Source organism: Tigriopus californicus, chromosome 12 (genome assembly GCF_007210705.1).
Source record: "Tigriopus californicus strain San Diego chromosome 12, Tcal_SD_v2.1, whole genome shotgun sequence".
Taxonomy (NCBI): domain Eukaryota; kingdom Metazoa; phylum Arthropoda; class Copepoda; order Harpacticoida; family Harpacticidae; genus Tigriopus; species Tigriopus californicus.
The window spans coordinates 50,737-71,756 of record NC_081451.1 but is presented as its reverse complement, the minus strand read 5'-3'; the positions used below and the strand labels follow the sequence as shown (position 1 = coordinate 71,756).

The 21,020-nt window shown below is 42.0% G+C and overlaps 1 protein-coding gene across 1 annotated transcript; it reads left to right on the top strand.

The window, feature by feature from the left end:
* Window positions 1-18,276: 18,276 nt before the first annotated feature.
* On the top strand, window positions 18,277-19,509 carry LOC131892327 (myosin regulatory light chain 2-like). The gene is made up of 3 exons (XM_059242136.1): window positions 18,277-18,434; window positions 18,523-18,752; window positions 19,013-19,509. Exons 1-3 carry the CDS (start codon window positions 18,427-18,429, stop codon window positions 19,348-19,350), a joined length of 576 nt encoding a protein of 191 aa, XP_059098119.1. The 5' UTR covers window positions 18,277-18,426; the 3' UTR covers window positions 19,351-19,509.
* The last annotated feature ends 1,511 nt before the right edge of the window (window positions 19,510-21,020 follow it).

Below are 21,020 nucleotides of genomic sequence, written 5' to 3'. Positions count from 1 at the left end.
ACTGCCTCAGAGGCATTCAATATCATGACCAGGATAGATTTGTAAGTAAATGAGGAGGCTATGATTGACATTGAATCATTTCAATGTGTTTCCTGGTCGTTTCCAATGCGTTTATTCTTGCGTTCAAGGTATTGCCGTGGACAGAAAGGACCTACATACCCGTCACGTCAAGCAGTTGATTAACAACCGGCCCATCTATCTGTAACCCACCCCAAGCTGGGGTCGAGGACTGGCTAACACATTGTTGTCCTTGGCCCGACATCCCTTGGGAATATTGGTGACTCCCAGACCAATGCCATCCACGACGGGAGCTGACAAAGGATGTGCTCCATCTGGCCCACCCATTATACTGCCATAACCAAGACTTTCATCACCTACCTCTCTACCAAACTGTTTATGTACTGTCTGTGATTCCCCTCTTCACTTTTTTCTTGAGCACTGGACCAATTTTCCAGTATCGCATTGCAATTAGCTGTTCTATCATTCTGATCATGTCATTTCTTGATCCTTTTATTGATATCTGTGCATAATATTTTTTTTGCACACTTTTATATATTGAACAAACTGACTTGACCGAGAGTCGCAATGAAGGTTATTAGTGCTCTTACTTACCCAGACTAGAAATTTTCAAGACAAAAATTACTGAAAACGCCCAATGCGATTCACGGTTTTTGCGGCAATTCAAAAGAAAATGGTTTTCAAGCGGACACCACCTAGACCCGGCTATGTTGGCACCTTGGAAGGACGGACACCTGCCACACTGCCATGAACATCAGCCCTACTCATATAGGAAGCAAGTATAATTTCAGACCAGATATCGCCTTAATGTACAAGCAGTGATATCGACTTGCCCAGGTTCGGATTATAGCTGGATTATATCCTTGAGTTTTTTACTTATTCTCGCTTTCAGGGATGTCCAGATACTTTGGGGTAAAATTCTCGTAACGAGCTTTAATCGCATCGTTTCTCTGCTGAAAACACTGATATTAGCCCTTTGGATGCGAAACTTTGTCCATGTCTCAAGTAACGGTCGTGTAACCATAATAATTTGTTATCAAAATATGAAATGGCATTGCAAACATTGCCTCTTTCTTAGATCAAGGATTCAAGTATTAAGTCTCTTGTTCTTGATTGGGAGGCCACCTATCAATTCAAATATTTTCCTCAGTATATACGCTTCAAACTGCTATTTTGAATAGAAAGGATGCAAGATTGAAAATCTCACTTGTGGTGCGTTTTTAACGACATTTAAGGCCAATAAGTTTTATATAACTAGGCACGACAATTCTGTGCATTGGGAAGTGGAAACGGGTGAAAAATTTGTAAGTGTCCTAAGACACATTCAAAACGAAGCCTATTTTGTTTTTTGTATTTAGGGTCATATTTCGCAGTTCTTACTTTCTGTTCTTGCCCAAAATATCCGGACGACCTTGAACAATGGAAAACGTTCGATTGTCCTTAACCTTGTCCAAAGGCATCTTGCCATACATGCTGTCAAGTTTTCAAAAAACATTGTAGGTAATGTCAAGTTTGTCTGACCAACGATATCAAAAAGTCTCTCTTGTCATTGATCATAAACACTTCAAATGGTCGCTATAACTGAATCTTTTGAGGAAAAAACATGTTGGATCAGGGAGGCAGATTGAGTGTAATAGCTAACAGTATTTATACTGTTAATCCATATATTTAAAATTTCTTCCGGCTGACATTTGCACAGCATTTTAAACAAGGTGTTTGAATTTTTGGATATTTGCGTGAAAGCAATCGGATTATATGCTCGGGTGGGCTCGAATTGTGAACAGAAAAAGTGCCGACTTTGTGACGGTTGGAATGTCCTGATCACATTCGAATATGATCCTATCAACCAAAAGCACCGTGCCGGACTTTATTACCCTTGATGAAAAGAGAATTCGAATATATCACCGGAACCAGATAGCGAAATGTTTCTTGTGCAGGCGCGAGGGACACATCAAGGCGAACTGCCCCACTAACGACAATCAATGCCAGGCCACGGAAGATGATGCCACCCAGTCTCATCAACAAAATGGAGTAGCTAAAGTACCATCAGAATCTGAAGACTCTGTGGTTTGCGAGGACGCTGAGCCATGACATGTTTCAATACCAATCCACGAGCAAATTTCAACAAGCAACAACGATGCACTTGGTAATGCTAATACTGACAACGAAATGGGAGGACTCCAAGATGCAACGGAAAACTTAAATGATACCGATGAAACCAACGAAAAGCTAGGCCCAATGAAGCGAAAAAACCCTGCCTCTCTAACAACTCCTATTGTTAAAGACGCTACGAATGCAAAGAAGAAAGGCAAAACAGCCAAGGAACACGCATCAAGGACTATCAACACCCGATCTGAAAGCGCAACGTGCTGAGTTTTCTCCCCCCAAATGAACCTCTATTCCTTTAATTGTATGCCGTTCAATGCTATACATTGCTGCAGGTTTCCTGAGAGCTTGAAGGTGGAGGAGTGCCTGATGGGTAAGCCACCATTGTTCTACTTGTTGAAATCGGATGACTGAGCCCAACGGGATGATGGCGAGCGAAGATGAAGTCATCTTTGTTGATGATGTAGGATATGTGGAAGAGTTGGACAGAGATGAACGTTGGTTGATGTCGTTAAACGTGAGATCCATTGTCGGAAACGAGCACAAAGTTAAAGACCTACTCGAAAACCAAAGGCCTATGATTGTGGCAGTTCAGGAGGTGTGGCAAGTAGATCAAATTCATCTGTCGTTTGATGGTTACGTTCTAGAGTATGAAGCAAGGGTAGGTAGGAGAGGAGGAGGAGTCGGAATTCTCATCCAAGACTCCATTCCATATACAAAACGCCGCGAACTCAGTCTAATGACAAGTGATTGTGAGATCATCGGCATAGAAAGCTCTGAGTTTTTTATACTCTCTGTTTATATTCCTCCCAATGCAAATATTAATAGTGCTATGCTAGATCTCGAGAAACGACTATCACTTTGCTTTTCAAAAGCAGTTTTCATATGTGGAGATTTCAACACCGATTTTTGACGGATATCCCTAAAACGACGAAAGTAAATGATTTGATGATAAGCCTTCAATTAGTTCCATTCATTAGTGAACCCACTAGAATTACAACTACGACGTCAACACAAATTGACAATATTTTTAGCAATTGTAAAACAGCTCAAAGAAGTGGCATTCTCATTTGCAACGTGAGCGACCACCTTGGCCCATTTGTTTCCTTGGGAAAGAAAATGGTCATGGCTTCCGCCGGTGGGTCCGATTTCAAGAATTTGAAAAGGAATATTAACGTCGACTCCCTTCGCCACTCGTTACGTGCAGTAAAATGGATTTTGCCCAAAAGTGATCCAGTCAAATCATTCAATGAGTTTACTTGTAAGCTTGAAAAGGCAATTCAACATCCTGCCCTCTTAAACCAATTAAGCGAAATAAGGCAAGTTACAAACTCAACCAATGGATGTCTAACGGCTTGCTTATCTCACGTAAAAAGAAGGAACTGTTACACTCAAGTTTTCAAAGAAACCCCACCGAGGAGAATAAGCTATTTACAGAATACTCCAGAAAATACTATAAATTGACTAAGGTCGCGAAAGCAAGCTATTGGCAAGCATTTTTTGACTCGAACTCCTCCAACTCAAGTAAAACGTGGAGGGTGCAAAAAGCCTGCTGGGGTACTCCAACAAGGGGGGAAACCCCAACCAGAATAAATTACAATGGAAAAGTGGTAAATAACCGAAAGATATAGCAGATTCGTTTAACTGTTACTTTTCATCAGTTGAAACAAAGTCTATTAGAAAATTTACCGAAGTCCGTTCCCAGGACGATCCTTGTGAACATATTCCGTCTCCTTCAACTCAACGATCGTATTACTTCAAATTAGTGACGAGAATGGATATCATCAAATAAATTGACAATTTGCCAAATAAGCCAAGTCAAGGATTCGATGGCATTTCTAACAGAGTTTTGAAGGCATTAAAACCGAAATTGCTGGGCCACTTGCCCGTCTTGTAACCATATCTCTGACAACTGGATTTATCCCCTCAGGATGGAAATCTGGCAAAGTTTTACCCTTATTCAAGGGGGCGACCGCACAGACATGTCAAATTACCGCCCAATAAGTGTCTTATCCTCGCTTTCAAAGATTTTGGAAAAGGTTGTCTACCAGCAAATGTTCGCTCCCTTCAACGAAAATCACATCGCTGATGTTCAGTTTGGGTTTCGTCCTAAACACTCGTCAATGCACGCTATCCAGAACTTTTTCAAAACATATCCTCAAATTCAGATCATAAGTCTCACTTGGCATTTTTGTGGATTTACAGAAAGCGTTCGACACAGTTGATCATAACATTCTTTTTGTCAAAACTAAGCAAGTATGGTTTTAGTCAGAACGTGGTAAGATGGGTCAAAAGCTACTTGCAAGGCAGAGGTCAGAGAGTTGAAATAGAGGACAATTTGTAAACTTAGCTTTTACGACATGTGGGGTGCCCCAAGGCAGCATTTTAGGGCACTCCTATATCTTAATATATTAATGACCTTCCAAATGCAACCAATTTCAAAGTAACAATGTTTGCCGATGATACGACGCTCCAACACTTCAGTTCGGATTTGCCCACCCTAGAGAGAGAAAGTGATTCATGGCTAAAGGAGCTTCAACACTGGTTTCAAATGAAACAGACTTACCATCAATTCCAAAAAAACTAAACTGATTTTATTCAGTCCTAGCAATGCCTCTTATGATTTGAATATTTCCTTGAACGGCAATGCCATTCAGCAAGTTGGATGGAAATACGCAGAAACATCAATAAATTTTTAGGACTTTACATCGACGACAAACTTAATTGGAAAGCTCACATTTCTGTGCTTAATCACAATACGAAAGACACTTTATACTTCTTTTTGGCCAAGCAAGCTTTAACCTCACAATTACGGCAACTTTTGTTTAACGCTTTGATAAAATCACGAATTGGTTATGGGATCGAATACTTTGGCAAATCATGCGCAATAAAATCCCTTGAAACAGCACAAAAGTGGGCGGTTCGTTGGATTGTGGGAGCGAAGAGGACAGACCACACGAGCAAGACCTTTAAAAGGCTAGGAATTCTTAAATCCAGGATCTAGCAAAGCTTAAACAACTCAAATTTATGTTTGTTTGCCTGAAAGAGAGAATTCCGCCAATCCTGAATACATTCTCCGCGAGAGTTAAGAGAGGTAATAAAATAGTATTTGATCTGCCGCTTCACCGACTCAGCTGGTTTCAAAATTTACCAAACTATATTTCCCCAAGGCTTGGAAGATTTCATTATCGACAAATTGCCTTTATCACTTTCACTTGACGACTCCTTGAAACAATGGTGCGAGAGAATAAATACATACATACATAACATACATACATACATACATACATACATACAATACATACATACATACATACATACATACATACATACATACATATACATACATACATACATACATACATACATACATACATACATACATACATACATACATACATACATACATACATACATACATACATACATACATACATACATACATACAATACATACATACATACATACATACATACATACATACATACATACATACATACATACATAGCATACATACATACATACATACATACATACATACATACATACATACATACATACATACATACATACATACATACATACATACATACATACATACTACATACATACATACATACATACATACATACATACATACATACATACATACATACATACATCATCCCATACATACATACATACAATACATACATTACATCACATACATACATACAATACATACATACATACATACATACATACATACATACATACATACATTACATACATACATACATACATAATCATACATACCGAGACCAATATTTTCTTTGACTTTGGTGCCAAAAGCTTGCAATTTCAACCAGCCATGTTGATATCAGCTTCAACAACTGGAATTAAAACTAAACTACTTTGTCATGGAGGTGGTAAGGCTATTCTTCGTGCGGCTCTTGAGGTCGTCCATATGTCATCAGTCCTCTTTTGTCTTCAGGCCTTGACTGCTTGAAACCCGCTGACACCGAAAATCTTGGCGCTTGCGTTTTCGATTCCGGCCTGGATACTCGGAGAATATTTAAGTATACTCAATTGAGTACAGCTAGCATGAGACTATACTTTCGATCTTTTCACTCTTAATGAGCTTAACATTCCACTTAATTATTATTATCTTGCAGGAGTGGTTCGGCTGGTGGACTAGGGCGGTAAAGTATTTCTCGCATGATTAGTTGGTTGTGGAAATGTCGTTCGAGAAACCCGGCCAAAGCACAGCTTTGCGCGCACGTCACTTAGTCTTCTCAATCCATTAGTGGGAAGAGTGGTAAAAATCCTTTACCGTAGAAGAGGGGGGGGGGATCACGATGTGACATCCTTGCAGCACTAGTTCGCCGTCCAGTGAGACAACGTCTCGAAGTTTAAGCAAACAATTGGGTGTATGGGGTAAGGGATGACGCAGTACGTAAATAGGTTCGAAACAGCCTTGCCTAATTCAGCGTGCTGCTCATCATTCTGACAGTTCTGACGAAGCTGTCCGACCAACAGATCGTCCGAGACTTGGCGTGCACATTCGATGGTCAAGTTACATAAATCCGAGTCTTCTGCATTTGATACGGGAGCTCTGGACAAGGTGTCGAGAGATCTGGCGTTCGTCAATGGCAGCAATGGATCATTTGGTGGTTTTATATCCCACAAAAGAAGTGGCGCACAACCTCGATTTTGTCCTTTTTCACGTTAAGATTGTGTTTGTGGCATCATTCATTGTGGAACATAGCCTTCCTTTGATTGGATCCTCATGTGTTCACCTGCGATTGGCCCTGTCATTGAACGTAACTCGTGGGAATCGTCAAAGACACTGAGGTACACGAAGCAGGGACTCTATAGAGAGGAAACGACACGGATTTCCCCTCACCGCCAACTTAGGCCATTGCGTTGAATCAAGACATTAACTCCAGTATTAATAAAACAAGATTATCCATACTGCATAGTACATTAAGGTGTTTTTAATTAAATAATGATCTCCTTGATATACAACTCCGTCCATATACTAAATATTTCTGAATTAATCTTGAAAGTCAGAAGAATAAATGAACATCAAATTAATCAAAAACAATGAAATTGTTTTTCGATTGAAATTGGTGAAATATTGCGTAAATTTGGCTCAAAAACACACATAGATAGTGAGAGTCATAGTCAAGAGTCATTTTATTAATTCATGGGTAATGTACACTAACAAAATATAAAAAAATGTATGGAATAAGCAATAAAAGTACATGTACATAAATGTTAACATATTAGAATATCTTGGATGGACAATTGATAATTTTGTCTAAACCCACACATTTGACAAAAAACATCAGGCGGCATTGGTGAGAAATGAATGAGTTATCTTTTTGTAGAGTTTAAATTTCTACTTATTAGGAAGTTTGCATAAAAGGCAGGCATTATTTAAGGGGCACAGAGAAATATCAAAGTACAGTAGACTAGATCTCAATTTGCACTTTGGACTCCAATAAATTGTTTGTCTTGCAAAAGCATCCAAAATACCAAAATAGTCAAATAAAACAGGTGCCATATCTCTTAAAATTATTATTTCATGATTATGAAGCATCCAAATGAGTTTAAAGAACAATATGTAGCTCAGAGCTACAGTATGTCTACTTTTGGATTGAGGGCCATTCCTAGAGTAGGAACCATAGATTCATAACAAATGCGTCAAATTACTTGAAATTTGGTCAAGATGTGTCTGAAAGAATTTTCTACAAATAATATTTTTGGCAAAAGAGAATTTATTGATTGTGTTTTGAGCAAATTCTTGTTTTATCAAGAAAACCTAATTAGCACTTTTCAGTTGTTGTACTTTAAGACATGTTTAAAGTCATTTTAAGTTTATCTGAATGCCTGGTTTTAAGCACATACCATCAATGGTTACGAAAATGATATTAGTCACATATTTTGTTCAATAATTACGCCAATAACTGACATTCAAAAATTTCAGCGACAAAAGTTTAGGCCTTACTTGGCGGGAAAGGTTTGGTGATCACAAAAAGGTGGCGTTTCCTTGCTTTAGTGTCCTTGCACGAAGTGAAGTTTTTCGCCAATGGTGCAGAAAAGTGCCGTGTCGTTTGACAATTTAGGAAGGGAATCGATCCAATCGTTAATTCGAGGGAGAGGATCCCGTTCCCATTTTAGACAAACCATTCACAGATGGTAATGGTATTGGCAATACCTTGGGGAAGGCTTTGCTTACAATGCTTAGTTCCTGACATGTCTTTAAGTCCAGAAAGATATCTTGAACGTTGCCGCATGAAGACCCACGATAACTGTGAATCGGAAAGACCCCCTTTGGCGAAGTACTGAGCAATCCACAGTCGTGATTTGTTGGATATTGGGGCATTTAAACGCTAACGCATTCTTGATTGTCGGTAAAGGTCCGTTCCCATGACTGAAATTTCTGCCCCAGTGTCTGTAACGGCGTAATAGGGATATCGCACTCCGTCTTGCAACAAATTTAGCGATAGATGCAAAGATCTCCCAACTGATGAGGAACTACGGCAAAGTGAAGAAAGGTGTCCTCTTCTATTGCTGGACGAACAGATCAGATCCTTTGCAAGACATTCTTGTTTTGGGTGGCGTGATCCGCCACAGCAATAGCACAATTTTGATCCATAACCTCTTGCTTTGAAACCTTTCTTCTCACTGGGTTGTTGACTTGGAGAACGTTTTGTATTGGATCCATATTTTCGGTTGAAGTAACTCGATTTTTTGGTTGCCTGAATAGCGAGGTTGACACCTGACAATGATGACGAACTTCCCATCTGCTTCCCATCCATAGCTAAGATAAATCGTCTTGCATCCTCGAAAATTTTCGGGTTTTCTTCGAATAGCTTTGCCCGATCCCTTTCACTCATAGCTTGAATGAGGATACCAATGTGGAGTTGATCCTCGGTGATGTTCCTTGCATCGGCGTATTCTCCTAATTCTTTCATCTCGTTGCATAGTCTGGAATAGTCTTGTCTATCCTTTTGTTTGATCGACAAAGCTTCCTTCATATCTACATGATGATTTCTTAGGGTGCGTAAATGAAGACTGATGGCTTGAATTATCTCATCCACACAACGACCGGTATCTGCTTTTAATCCCGATCGAATGTCCGATAATGCGGAAAAATCCTGGTGAACAATATTGCCAAAAGACAAATACTTTTGTTGATTGTGGGCGAAGGTGTAGAGACATAAGGCGTGCGTAGTTATCCCATGTTGGTTTCCACTTGAGGAATAAGCGTGGATCGTTATCTTCTTGAAGCTTTTGAGGAGGGTTTACCTTGAGATTGGGCAAGCTTCGTCCTGGATGATTATCAGAAACGGTTGCAGTGCCAGAAATGACAAGAGAAGAAGCTATAGGCTCCTGAGCTTGATCATAGTCCCGCCGAAAGCCCATGATTCAAGTTTGGAAAATCATTAACTGACTCTAATGTTCATCAAGGTTGCATTGCATTGGAATCCTTATCATCGGCCATTGGATCCATCATTACTTCCTCATCTGTTGGTGCGTGCTTCGTTACGGCGTCCTCCCACTTCCTTAAGATCAATTTGAGTTGAATCGGGTGATCACCTGTCTTGTGTAAGCTGAGGATACCTGTCACCTTGGTGTTGTGACGTGTCACTGTCCGTTTGTATGCTCAACGGGACCAAATCAAACGTTCGATAACCTCTCGGGGATCGGAGATGGCTTCAAATGACATTTTGAAGTCGTTAAAAGTGTTTGCGTCTTTATGCAATCGTGGTTAAGTAGAGGCGTGATAGTTCCAATCAAATGGTACCTTATTACACAGATCAATGGTTCCGCCACTTTTGAGCTATTTGGCGGTGAATTCCGCCACCTGGCAACCCTGATTCCCGTTGAACCCGTTGAGATTACGTTATTGAGGGACTAGACAGCTATGAATCAGTTGATGTGGTTTATCTCGACTTTACCATGGCCTTTTACAAGGTAGATCTTGATCTTATAGTTAGCAAGCTCCTTGAGATTGGGATCCAAGGCAAGGTTCTCAATTGGATAAGAAGTTTCATTTGTGGTAGGGAACAATTAGTTAAGGTTGAGGGATCCCTTAGTGACATACATAATGTCAAGTCGTGCGTTTTGAGAGCACCTTCAAGCCCTCGAGAATCCAGGCTAGTTCGAACAATGAAGTCCACCTCTCTTCTTTCTCGGGCTCCTTCATTGTTTAATTTGCTGCCCTCTAATATTCGATACCTTATATTCAAGGGTTAATCAGATCAGCCAACNCTGCCACCATGTAACACAATGAGGGCCGCAAGGCCACTCAAGGTGCAGTGAGTAGAGTTGTTCACATCGTACTGGTTTTGTATTTCACATACAACGGTATTTATAAGGGATTGGAGCTAACGCAGCAACTCGAATTAGCATCTCGCTAAACCTTCCCCCCAGATCAAAGTTCTCACAAAGACCAACAAAGCTGCATTAATCGCAGGAGCCGTACTCAATCTTAATGACAACCCACGGAATCGCACCATGGAGCGTCCACAGGAGGATCAAATCCACAGATCCTCCCATCGCAACAGCTTGTCAGATGGCTTCAACTCGCACCATAGAGGCCATAGAAAGGGCCGAATCCATGCACTCCCCGGATCCAACACGGGGGGGGGGGAATCTTACTCCAATCATAGGAGTCACACCCAATTCTCTATGACCACACAACATGGAATCTTTCTCCAATGGTAGGATCCTCCAACCGATTCTCCTTGACCACTAGATCGTTCCCACAACCACGGAATTGCACCATGGAGCGTCCACAGTGTCGTATATGTGTAAGATGATTGGAATAAGAACAAAGGACGAAAGGAAGTCTCTCAGTGGAACGCCAGGAACAGANCAAAGGAAGTCTCTCAGTGGAACGCCAGGAACAGAATGTATATCGACAGCAGAATACTTGAGTTGTACACGAGCATGTCCAATGAGCAGAACTGCCAAATACTACATCTCCCCCCTCGTATGGAGCATCGCGAATGTACGAAAAAATAAAGTAAAATTAAAGAAAAGAGAATAGCAACAATAGCAACCAATGACAAAGGAACGCGGGCAACACTTGGAGGAGGTAAGCATCGATCCCGTTTTCTCATGGTTGTTATCCTTCTTCTCCTTTACCCACGCTGTCCTTCGACACATCCTTGAGCGAATATTATTGTTGTTGTTATGATTTGATGATGGTCGTTATGACGCTCAAATTTTGAAGCGAACTGTACGGCGTCTGTTCCGATGACTACGACGGAGAAGGGGTAGACTAGCTTCCTGGACCGATAGTGGTGGAGAGGGTGGTTCGATCGTGGGTGTCGTGAACTCCTCCTTGGGTGGTGGATTAGTAGCCGGTCGCAGAAATCGCCTATTCCGAATAAAACGTCCGGCATCAGTTTCTACTACGTAAGATTGACCGGACTCTGATTTCTGGACAATCTTCCCCGCCTCAAAAGACCACCGCTTATCAACAGGGTGTTGGATGTGGACTATGTTGCCCAGGCTCAGCTCGGGTAGAGGCATCCCTCCGGCATCGTGCACCCGGCGGTCGTCCGTGGCCTGTCTGGCTGCTCTGAAGGTCGCCGTTTGGTCTAATTGGAAGGCCAGTGACCTAGTCGTAGGCAGGCGGGTCCAAAGGTGTCGGCCGAAGAATCCCAATGCGGGATCATGACCATTCGGTCGCGGGGTGGCACGCCATTCAAGGAGCGCCGCACGAAATTCGTCGCTATCGATTCCATCGTACTTTCGGAGCAGCGATTTCATGGACTTGACCGCCGCTTCAGCTAACCCGTTGCTGCGTGGATTGTACGGTGAGCTCGTCTCAAATGTGATGTTGAGACTGGAGCACAATTGCGTGAACCGATCCGGAAACTGAGGTCCCCCGTCCGATTTCAAACGACGTGGGAGCCCAAAGTCGTGGAACCAATGCTTCAGTTTGTCCCATACGGCATCCGTCGTAGTGACTCCCATTCTTGACACGAATGGGAAGCCGCTAAATCGGTCCACCATCACTAAGAAGTGTTTCCCTTTCAATTCAAACAAGTCAACAGACACGGCTTCCATGGGGTAAGAGGCCATATTAATACCCGATAAAATGGGCTCAAGGGTTTGAGAGGGCAAGTTCTCGACACACTTTTTGCATCTCTTGATCCACAACTGGATCTCATTACCCATTCCTGGCCAATAATAGAGCTGTTTAGCCAGCTCGAGAGTTTTGGTAATGCCTGAATGAGATAGGTGGAGTAGCTTCAGGATCGCGTGCCTTGCTGGCCTTGGGACAACCACGCGTTCACCAACTATAATAAGGCCCTCCTCGCTTCCTTCGCCAATTCTGGCCTCTTGTGTGATCCCTCCATATGTTGACAGAGATCTTGGGAATGGATGGCCCCGGGAGATATATTCACGTAGACGGATATACTCTTCGTCAATGTCAGAAGGTTCGGACTCGGCTGATAATATGGGGGGTTTTAAGTCCGAAACAGGCTTGAACTGTGCCCTTAAAGGCACCAACGGCACTGGAGGCGATTGGTGATCACGATTCATAACGGTGCGGGACATTAGTAGTTCCGCTACCTTGCTGATATTTGCAGCCCATTCGTCTGTGGCCTTGGCCTTGTCCACATTGATGGCGTCCACCTCGGTTCCGATTTCTTGTTTGATGGCGACATCGTCGTATAAATCCATCATCTCGTCCATTTTCTTTTCAGCGTCCGCAAGAAGACGCCATAACCTGTCCCCATCGGCCTCTGGTTTGTTGAGGTCGCGGACGAGTTGCAACTTCTTCGAAATCTGCGCCTTGCGGTTGGCGATTTGCTCTTTGAGGCCCATTTTCACGAATCGTGACGAAGATTGGTGAAGGAGACGACGAGCTCCTATGGATACTCTAGTTGCGAGTCAGCGGGTTGCAGGGCAGAAGTGTGAATAGTTGGGGCGTGGTACGGAAACTATTGCTGCGCCATGTTGTATATGTGTAAGATGATTGGAATAAGAACAAAGGAAGTCTCTCAGTGGAACGCCAGGAACAGAATGTATATCGACAGCAGAATACTTGAGTTGTACACGAGCATGTCCAATGAGCAGAACTGCCNCGACACACTTTTTGCATCTCTTGATCCACAACTGGATCTCATTACCCATTCCTGGCCAATAATAGAGCTGTTTAGCCAGCTCGAGAGTTTTGGTAATGCCTGAATGAGATAGGTGGAGTAGCTTCAGGATCGCGTGCCTGGCTGGCCGTGGGACAACCACGCGTTCACCAACTAGAATAAGGCCCTCCTCGCTTCCTTCGCCAATTCTGGCCTCTTGTGTGATCCCTCCATATGTTGACAGAGATCTTGGGAATGGATGGCCCCGGGAGATATATTCACGTAGACGGATATACTCTTCGTCAATGTCAGAAGGTTCGGACTCGGCTGATAATATGGGGGGTTTTAAGTCCGAAACAGGCTTGAACTGTGCCCTTAAAGGCACCAACGGCACTGGAGGCGATTGGTGATCACGATTCATAACGGTGCGGGACATTAGTAGTTCCGCTACCTTGCTGATATTTGCAGCCCATTCGTCTGTGGCCTTGGCCTTGTCCACATTGATGGCGTCCACCTCGGTTCCGATTTCTTGTTTGATGGCGACATCGTCGTATAAATCCATCATCTCGTCCATTTTCTTTTCAGCGTCCGCAAGAAGACGCCATAACCTGTCCCCATCGGCCTCTGGTTTGTTGAGGTCGCGGACGAGTTGCAACTTCTTCGAAATCTGCGCCTTGCGGTTGGCGATTTGCTCTTTGAGGCCCATTTTCACGAATCGTGACGAAGATTGGTGAAGGAGACGACGAGCTCCTATGGATACTCTAGTTGCGAGTCAGCGGGTTGCAGGGCAGAAGTGTGAATAGTTGGGGCGTGGTACGGAAACTATTGCTGCGCCATGTTGTATATGTGTAAGATGATTGGAATAAGAACAAAGGAAGTCTCTCAGTGGAACGCCAGGAACAGAATGTATATCGACAGCAGAATACTTGAGTTGTACACGAGCATGTCCAATGAGCAGAACTGCCAAATACTACACACAGGAGGATCAAATCCACAATCCCTGCGCGATCAACAAAGGTCCATGAACCTGTCTCTCCCTCGCATCTCACGAAAGAAGGAGTTGGCTTGTGATCCGTGGGTTTTCAGACACTGGCGCAATATCCACACACGCCTTGCCTAACCTAGTCCCACCACGGAAACACCGCTGCCACCATGTAACACAATGAGGGCCGCAAGGCCACTCAAGCTGCAGTGAGTAGAGTTGTTCACATCGTACTGGTTTTGAATTTCACATACAACGGTATGTATAAGGGATTGGAGCTAACGCAGTAACTCGAATTAGCATCTCGCTACAATATAAAAATAAAAGTTGAGTTAAATAAATACATTTCTCGTCCTGAACTGCTGGGATTCGAGTCCCAGAAGCGGTAAGGATGTCTGCAAAATCAAATATTAAGTTTTTTACCTTATGACATCTCAAAAATCAGATTAGCACATTAAGCGTTTCTTGTGAAGACTTGTGCTTTGATAAGCAAGCTAGAAAAGTGATTCATTGCTATTAAAGTTGGTTGAAGTTGAAACAACGTTACTAAAGATCTGGAATTGCTTAAATATTAAGGGAGGTGTCTACTATCGAAAATTAGAAACTCTATGCTTCAAAAAGAAAATTTTGTATACGCCATCATTTTGCTCAAATTACTCCATGGTGTGTGGTAACTCTTATCCAAAGCAATCCAAAGCTCTCACCACAGACTATGGAGTAATGTGAGCAAAATGATGGCGTATATGTTTTTTTTTTCTTTTTGAAGCATGGTGTTTCTAATTTATGAGTGCTATTGATGCTACAATTTGAGAAGACGCCATTATAATATTCTATTTTTCATTATCTCTTTTACCCGATACTCAATATGCACCATACTGTTTGTGTTGGGACTCACCAATAAACCAACAATAAACCAATACGTGATCGAAACATTTTAGCAATGGCAATTCGAGTGAATAGAATTGCCGAAGATAGCACATAGAGGCTTGGTACTCGGTTTAGAACAAAGGAGGATATCAAGACCTTCACAAAAGCAAGTTCTGATGGGTTTGAACTTACATCTGATTTCACATGTGATGCCTCTTGTATCTGATATTGTTCGTTTTCAAAAGTATCCATGAGCTTTGTCCCAACCCAGGTTTTAGGGTCAATTCTAGTGACCGTAGAGGCTTAATGTGCGTTTTGAGAGCACCTTCAAGTCTTCGAGAATCCAGGCTAGTTCGAACAATGAAGTCCACATCTCTTCTTTCTCGGGCTCCTTCATTGTTTAATTTGCTTCCCTCTAATATCCGTAAGGAATACGTAGGCCTTGTTGATCCGGTAGCATCTTTCAAGTCAGACTTGGACAAATTTTTAGATAGCATTCCAGATCAACCCTACATTCAAGGATTAGCTCGGTCTGCCAACTCAAATTCGTTGGTAGACCAAATATCATATAAAAATTGAAAGGTAATAAATAGACGAATTATAATCTTTCATTTTAATAGTACTGGGGATTACATTCCCTGTAGCGGTTAGAAAAGCCCGTGAAAAACCAAACCAAAAAAAAAAAAAAGAAAAAAAAATACCACCAAGGCTATACCTTGAGTTATTTTTCGTTTGTCTATCTAAGATTTTTTTTGTTATTGTTCGAACTTCTTGGTGTGGTATAACAGAACGGCTAAGAGTATGTAGGTATTGACAAGTTCTTGGCCAGCCACGTTGTTTTGGGGTTTAAATAAAGAAGGTTTTGAACGTCAGATCAGTTTCCTTATGAATTGAATTATCACATTTCGTTTGCTCCTGTATCAACTTTACATCTCTTATATTAGAAAGGTTTTTGGGCGTTAATAGCTTTTCTTTGAATGTGCGCTAAGGGTTTAAATTTTCTTTACGTGAAATAAGTTGAAGAAAAATACTCAACATGCAATTCATTCAGGATTGATTGAGGCAATTCTTTGAAATGAAGCTTCAATTTGGTAATCAGTAGTACTATGAATAGAGACAACACTTACTTTAAGAGAGACCACAAGTTCAAAGAAACATAACACTGCATATATAAGCACGCCTAAAAGCTTTCAGTTCGGAATTATTTTTCAGACAGTCTTTGTTTCTTTCACTTCGATTTAACTTTGCTTTTGCGGGACAAGATTAGTTACCTGAAAATAATAACTCCAAGATAAAGCAGAAAAATATTGTAAGCCTTACGAGTCGGATGTCATAATGAGTTTATCAACGTAAAAATGGGTTAAATTTGTGCAATGCAATGTTTTACATTTTTAACGTTACTTTTAACAATGCATCGAGGACATAGTTTTAATTTGAGCCTTTTCTGTGGATTCTAAACTTCTCTTTAAATATGGTTCTAAATATGACATCTGCCGTTGTTTTGCATAAAACAGTTCAAGTTCCACATTGTCTACCCGGTGCGTCAGAAAAAAACAGCACTGGTAACTCTTTTTTATACACCCAGAAATAAATGAGTTATGAAGGGAGTTATAAAGATCGAAATGCTTAAGTTTCCCGTTGGACAAATCATCAAATTTGTCAGCTGGTCAAGTTTCAGGAAGATGGAAAGCCTCTAAATATTGAATAAATACGAAGCACTCATATTGTCTGCTCTAATTTACAATTAAAGGCTTGGATGTTGGCACAACCATCGTTCATACAGACCAAGAGACATTTGCCTTTGATTAAGCTGAAAACCAGTTTACAACCCTTAGAATTTCAAGAAAATCGGTTTTTGGACCCCATAAAAGAGCGGGAATAATGCTGGGTCAATATGTCTTTAGGATTGTATTGTAACACTCTACCGTAACGACTTTATTTGGGATCCTAGAACCAGCAAAGGAGTCGTCCAACCCTGTCTGGTATGAAAGGAATTCTGTCTTGCTGTGCTCTGTGTTCGGTCATCATCTGAAGACATAAAAGAACGCCAAGAGCAGGGCTGATTTATAGCCTAAGTCCATTAATTTCCCAAGAGCTTGCAAATGAAATTTCGACAAAAATCGGTTCATTATGGACAGAGATATGACCCTTTCAAACTTTTTGATCTTAAAGTCTTGTTCTTTCTGACGCACCTGCTACACCCCCATTTCAATTTATCACAAGAGACGACGATTTTTTGCATTTCAAAGACCTATTTTCTCGCAATCTCCTTATTTTTTCGAGCTTGTAAGCGAGCAGCTTCACGTTACTATGAAGAAAGGGTGGCTTTCATCTGTTTAGATGAAGATAACCGTCACCAAAACATTAGGGATGATCTTGATCTGTCTAAGTCTCATTAGAATTGTAACCTATCAATTGATATAAGCCGTGTACAGTATATGGAATCATTTACAAGCTATCACCACTGTTATAAGGGGACATCACCCACATACGCACTTTTTGATAATACTCTGTTCACAAAAATGACGGCCTTGAGTGTTTTCGATGCTTAAAGCTGAGGTTTGACGCTAACGTTTTCAATTATAAATGGAGCGTTACAAAGGAAACGAAAACACCGTTATTTCAATCCGTATGCCCCGACACATGCCATTTGTTTCATCCCTTATTGAGATACAAGTCCTCTTAGAGTATTAAATCATCAAGAGGATTTAAGGATTGTCAAAGTGTGCTTACTCTTCTTAGCTACATTATGCTACGGAATGTTGGACTTCATTCAAAAACCTTGCCCGCTGATGTTGCTGTTGCTGTTATGATTGTTGTCTTCACTTGACAGACTTGGATTTCCACGCCACTGCAGTTAGCCTCCTGAAAACCTCCTTGACTGAGTCATCATTCTTGCCGGTATTGAATCCCGAAGACACACACCACTTTTGGCGTTAGACCCAAATCTCCACACCCAAACGTTGGATAAGTCTGGATCAAGAGCTCTCCTCCTCCTCTTGCCCCTCTTACTCCACATACTCCTCATACCCTAGTCACAAGTGGATCTTTTGATCTCTCTCTCTCTGTCTCAGGCATCCAAGGGAACACAATAGGAAGACCTGGCTTTCTCCACGGACTCCCATAAGGAAGGCAGGACTTGGATCATTGGGAAGGAGTGCGTTCAAGACAGAAGGAGAGTGCCCAAGATCAAAAATAGCCTCTGCAAATAATTGTGAGATCCTGTGCTCGTGCCAGGAACGAATTTACATGGAGAAGATTCGGTTGGGGACACAATCAGTTGTTACTCACCAGCGATCAGTGGAGGAGCCAATCTTCTGATCTTGATTTCCCGACAACTCAACTGGTTTCACTCTCATCATGGGCAAGTATGTGATTAAGGGAGTCTTTTCTTATGTGTGGTTTTTGTTGTCATTGAATGAGACAGTAATTGAGAATATTCCTTCGACTTTTCAGGGGTGACAATGGTGGGTTCTCCCAGGACCAACTGGACATGTACAAGGAATGTTTCCTTCTAATGGACATCAACAAGGACGGCACCATCGACAAAAACGACCTCCGGGCTGCCTTCGATAACGTGGGCAAGCTCATGGACGAATCCGAACTGGACGACATGTTGGGCGAGGTCGGAGGATCCTGCTCCTTTGACAACATGGTCAAGATGTTCCAAGACAAAATGGCCGGAGGTATAAATAATCAGCTCAGCTTAGCTCTGTGGCTTTCCTCTTTCGACACTGTTTGGCTTTCTCAATGAATGTTTGAGAAATCATACCACTGTCAGACTCAAGACTCTCGGAGCTACGATCTTCAAAGGTTTTAAGATGATGTCAAAGCTTTGGATCCGACTAGGATAGCTAAGGTTTTCTTGGTAGTAAAGCGGCCAATGGACGGTCATTCCTGGATCCAACTCACAGATAAAAGTTCTTCAAACGTTCCGCCATTTCAGGTTCCAACGATCCCGATGAGCTCATCGTCCAGGCCTTTAAGGCCTACGAGGAGGAGGGCAAGATTGAGGCCGAGATGTTCCGCCATGCCCTCATGAAGTGGGGTGACAAGTTCTCCCAGGCCGAGATCGACGACATCTTCGGCGAGTTTGAAGTCGATGACGACGGCTTCATCGAGTCCAAGGCCGTGATTGGATTGTTCGTGTCCGGCGGTGGTGAGAAGAAGGAGGAAGAGGAAGAGGTCAAGGCCAACGAGGGCGGTGACGCCCCCGCGGCCGAGCCCGAGGCCACGCCCGAGGGTGGCAAGAAGAAGAAGAAGAAGAAGAAGGCTGCCAAGTAAAAGGCTGAACCACTTACTTCCAACTGTGTTGTTGTACTTCTAGTTTATGACACACACATCCATCCATCCATTCTTATATGCAAGCTCTACTACAGATTTCTATCCTCACAGAGATATTATATATCTATTGAAGAATTACATGAGTCTTCTTCAACTGAATCAACCGTTAGTTTTCATTCTTCCAAACACTGTTACACGCGCTGGACCCCACTCTCTACTTTTATTTAATTCAAATACTTAGATCGCAAATTCTTCAAAGTTGGGTGTTAATAGTTTTGACTAAAAGTGCACTTGTAACATTGATCTAAAATCGAGAAGAGAAAAAGAAGGAAGGAAGAAAATAACGGATTTAAATCAGATATAAAAAGATCTAGTCAAAGAACAGGGTGTAAAGAAATTAAGGGCCTCCATGTCTTTTTTAAATATTTCTCTTTGCTCAAAGATTTCTTTGACATTAAACCACAAGCATTCCTTAAGAGACTCTGTTTAGTACATAGTGGCATATTAAAATTGGTCTAACGGTATACTAGAGGCGATGAGTAGCCCTCTGAGCGATTGACGTCAAAACAATGTCTGAAAATTCAAGTGAGCGCAGTCTTAAGGCCAGAACTAAACCCAAGGGCATCCTGAAGGCCGGCAAAGACTAAGGGGCGTTGGTGAGCCATTCAATGTTCATCCTCAAACCATTTGAAATTGGAAAAACTCATGCAAAAGCGCTAAATTCATTAAGAACAAACCGGACCAAAGGCCAAAATTTGGAATATCAAGAGTCAATCTTTCGGTGGCATAACATCAAAGGATTACGAATGACCTTTAGAGATAATTCAGATCATTCTTGGTGTAAAGCGCTTCGATTGCCACCCTGTTTCGCTTGTGTGTTGGTTTTTTTTTCGGGTGAACACGTTGCCCATTTTGAGTTGAGTTGGTTGGCTTGGTTTCGTTTGCCGATAGCGTTTCCCCCTTTTTGTTTCAATCGCGCCGCGTTAATGTCAGTAAGTTCATGCCATTCTGTACACTATTTGATATGTTTCATTCCGATTATTTATTTCATTCTGCGACTTTAATGTTATGTATTTATTTTCTCTGAAATAGAAACCGTTAAAACATAAACAAAACGAGACCGAACCCGCCACGAAATCGACCAGGGGAAAGGTATCTTACAGTTTTGTCAACTAGGTGGTTGAAGCAGAAGAGAACCGTTTTAAAGGTGTCCACAGCGTTGGTTAAGGATGCGGAGAACCAAAACACGGAAGCCGTTTATCATTGCGGTCGAAGGAGGATCCTCTCAGCCAAAGTGGGAGGTATCACAAGAAGGCTTAACTATCTGAAATCATTTCTGGAAGATTGGCATGATCTTGACCTCGTGGAGCAGAGTATCGTCCATTAATCCTTCGCATCACCACGATCGAAACAGCGGTCCGTGAGGAACTAGCAAAGCCTAACTTGGAATAGAATGAACGTACGGAGCTCTCCAATTGGTTCAATGAAAAGTTTCTAACAATGAACGAAGGCAAGAGAAATTTCTGACTGGATCAATCGATTCAACATTCCAAACATTGCTCCGGAAGATAGCGCTTCAAGAGCCGAATCCAATACTTCATTGGTGAAATCAAGAACTTCGTCCCTGAGGTCTGGAGCATCATCTACTGAGTCGAAAGCTTCGTCTCAGG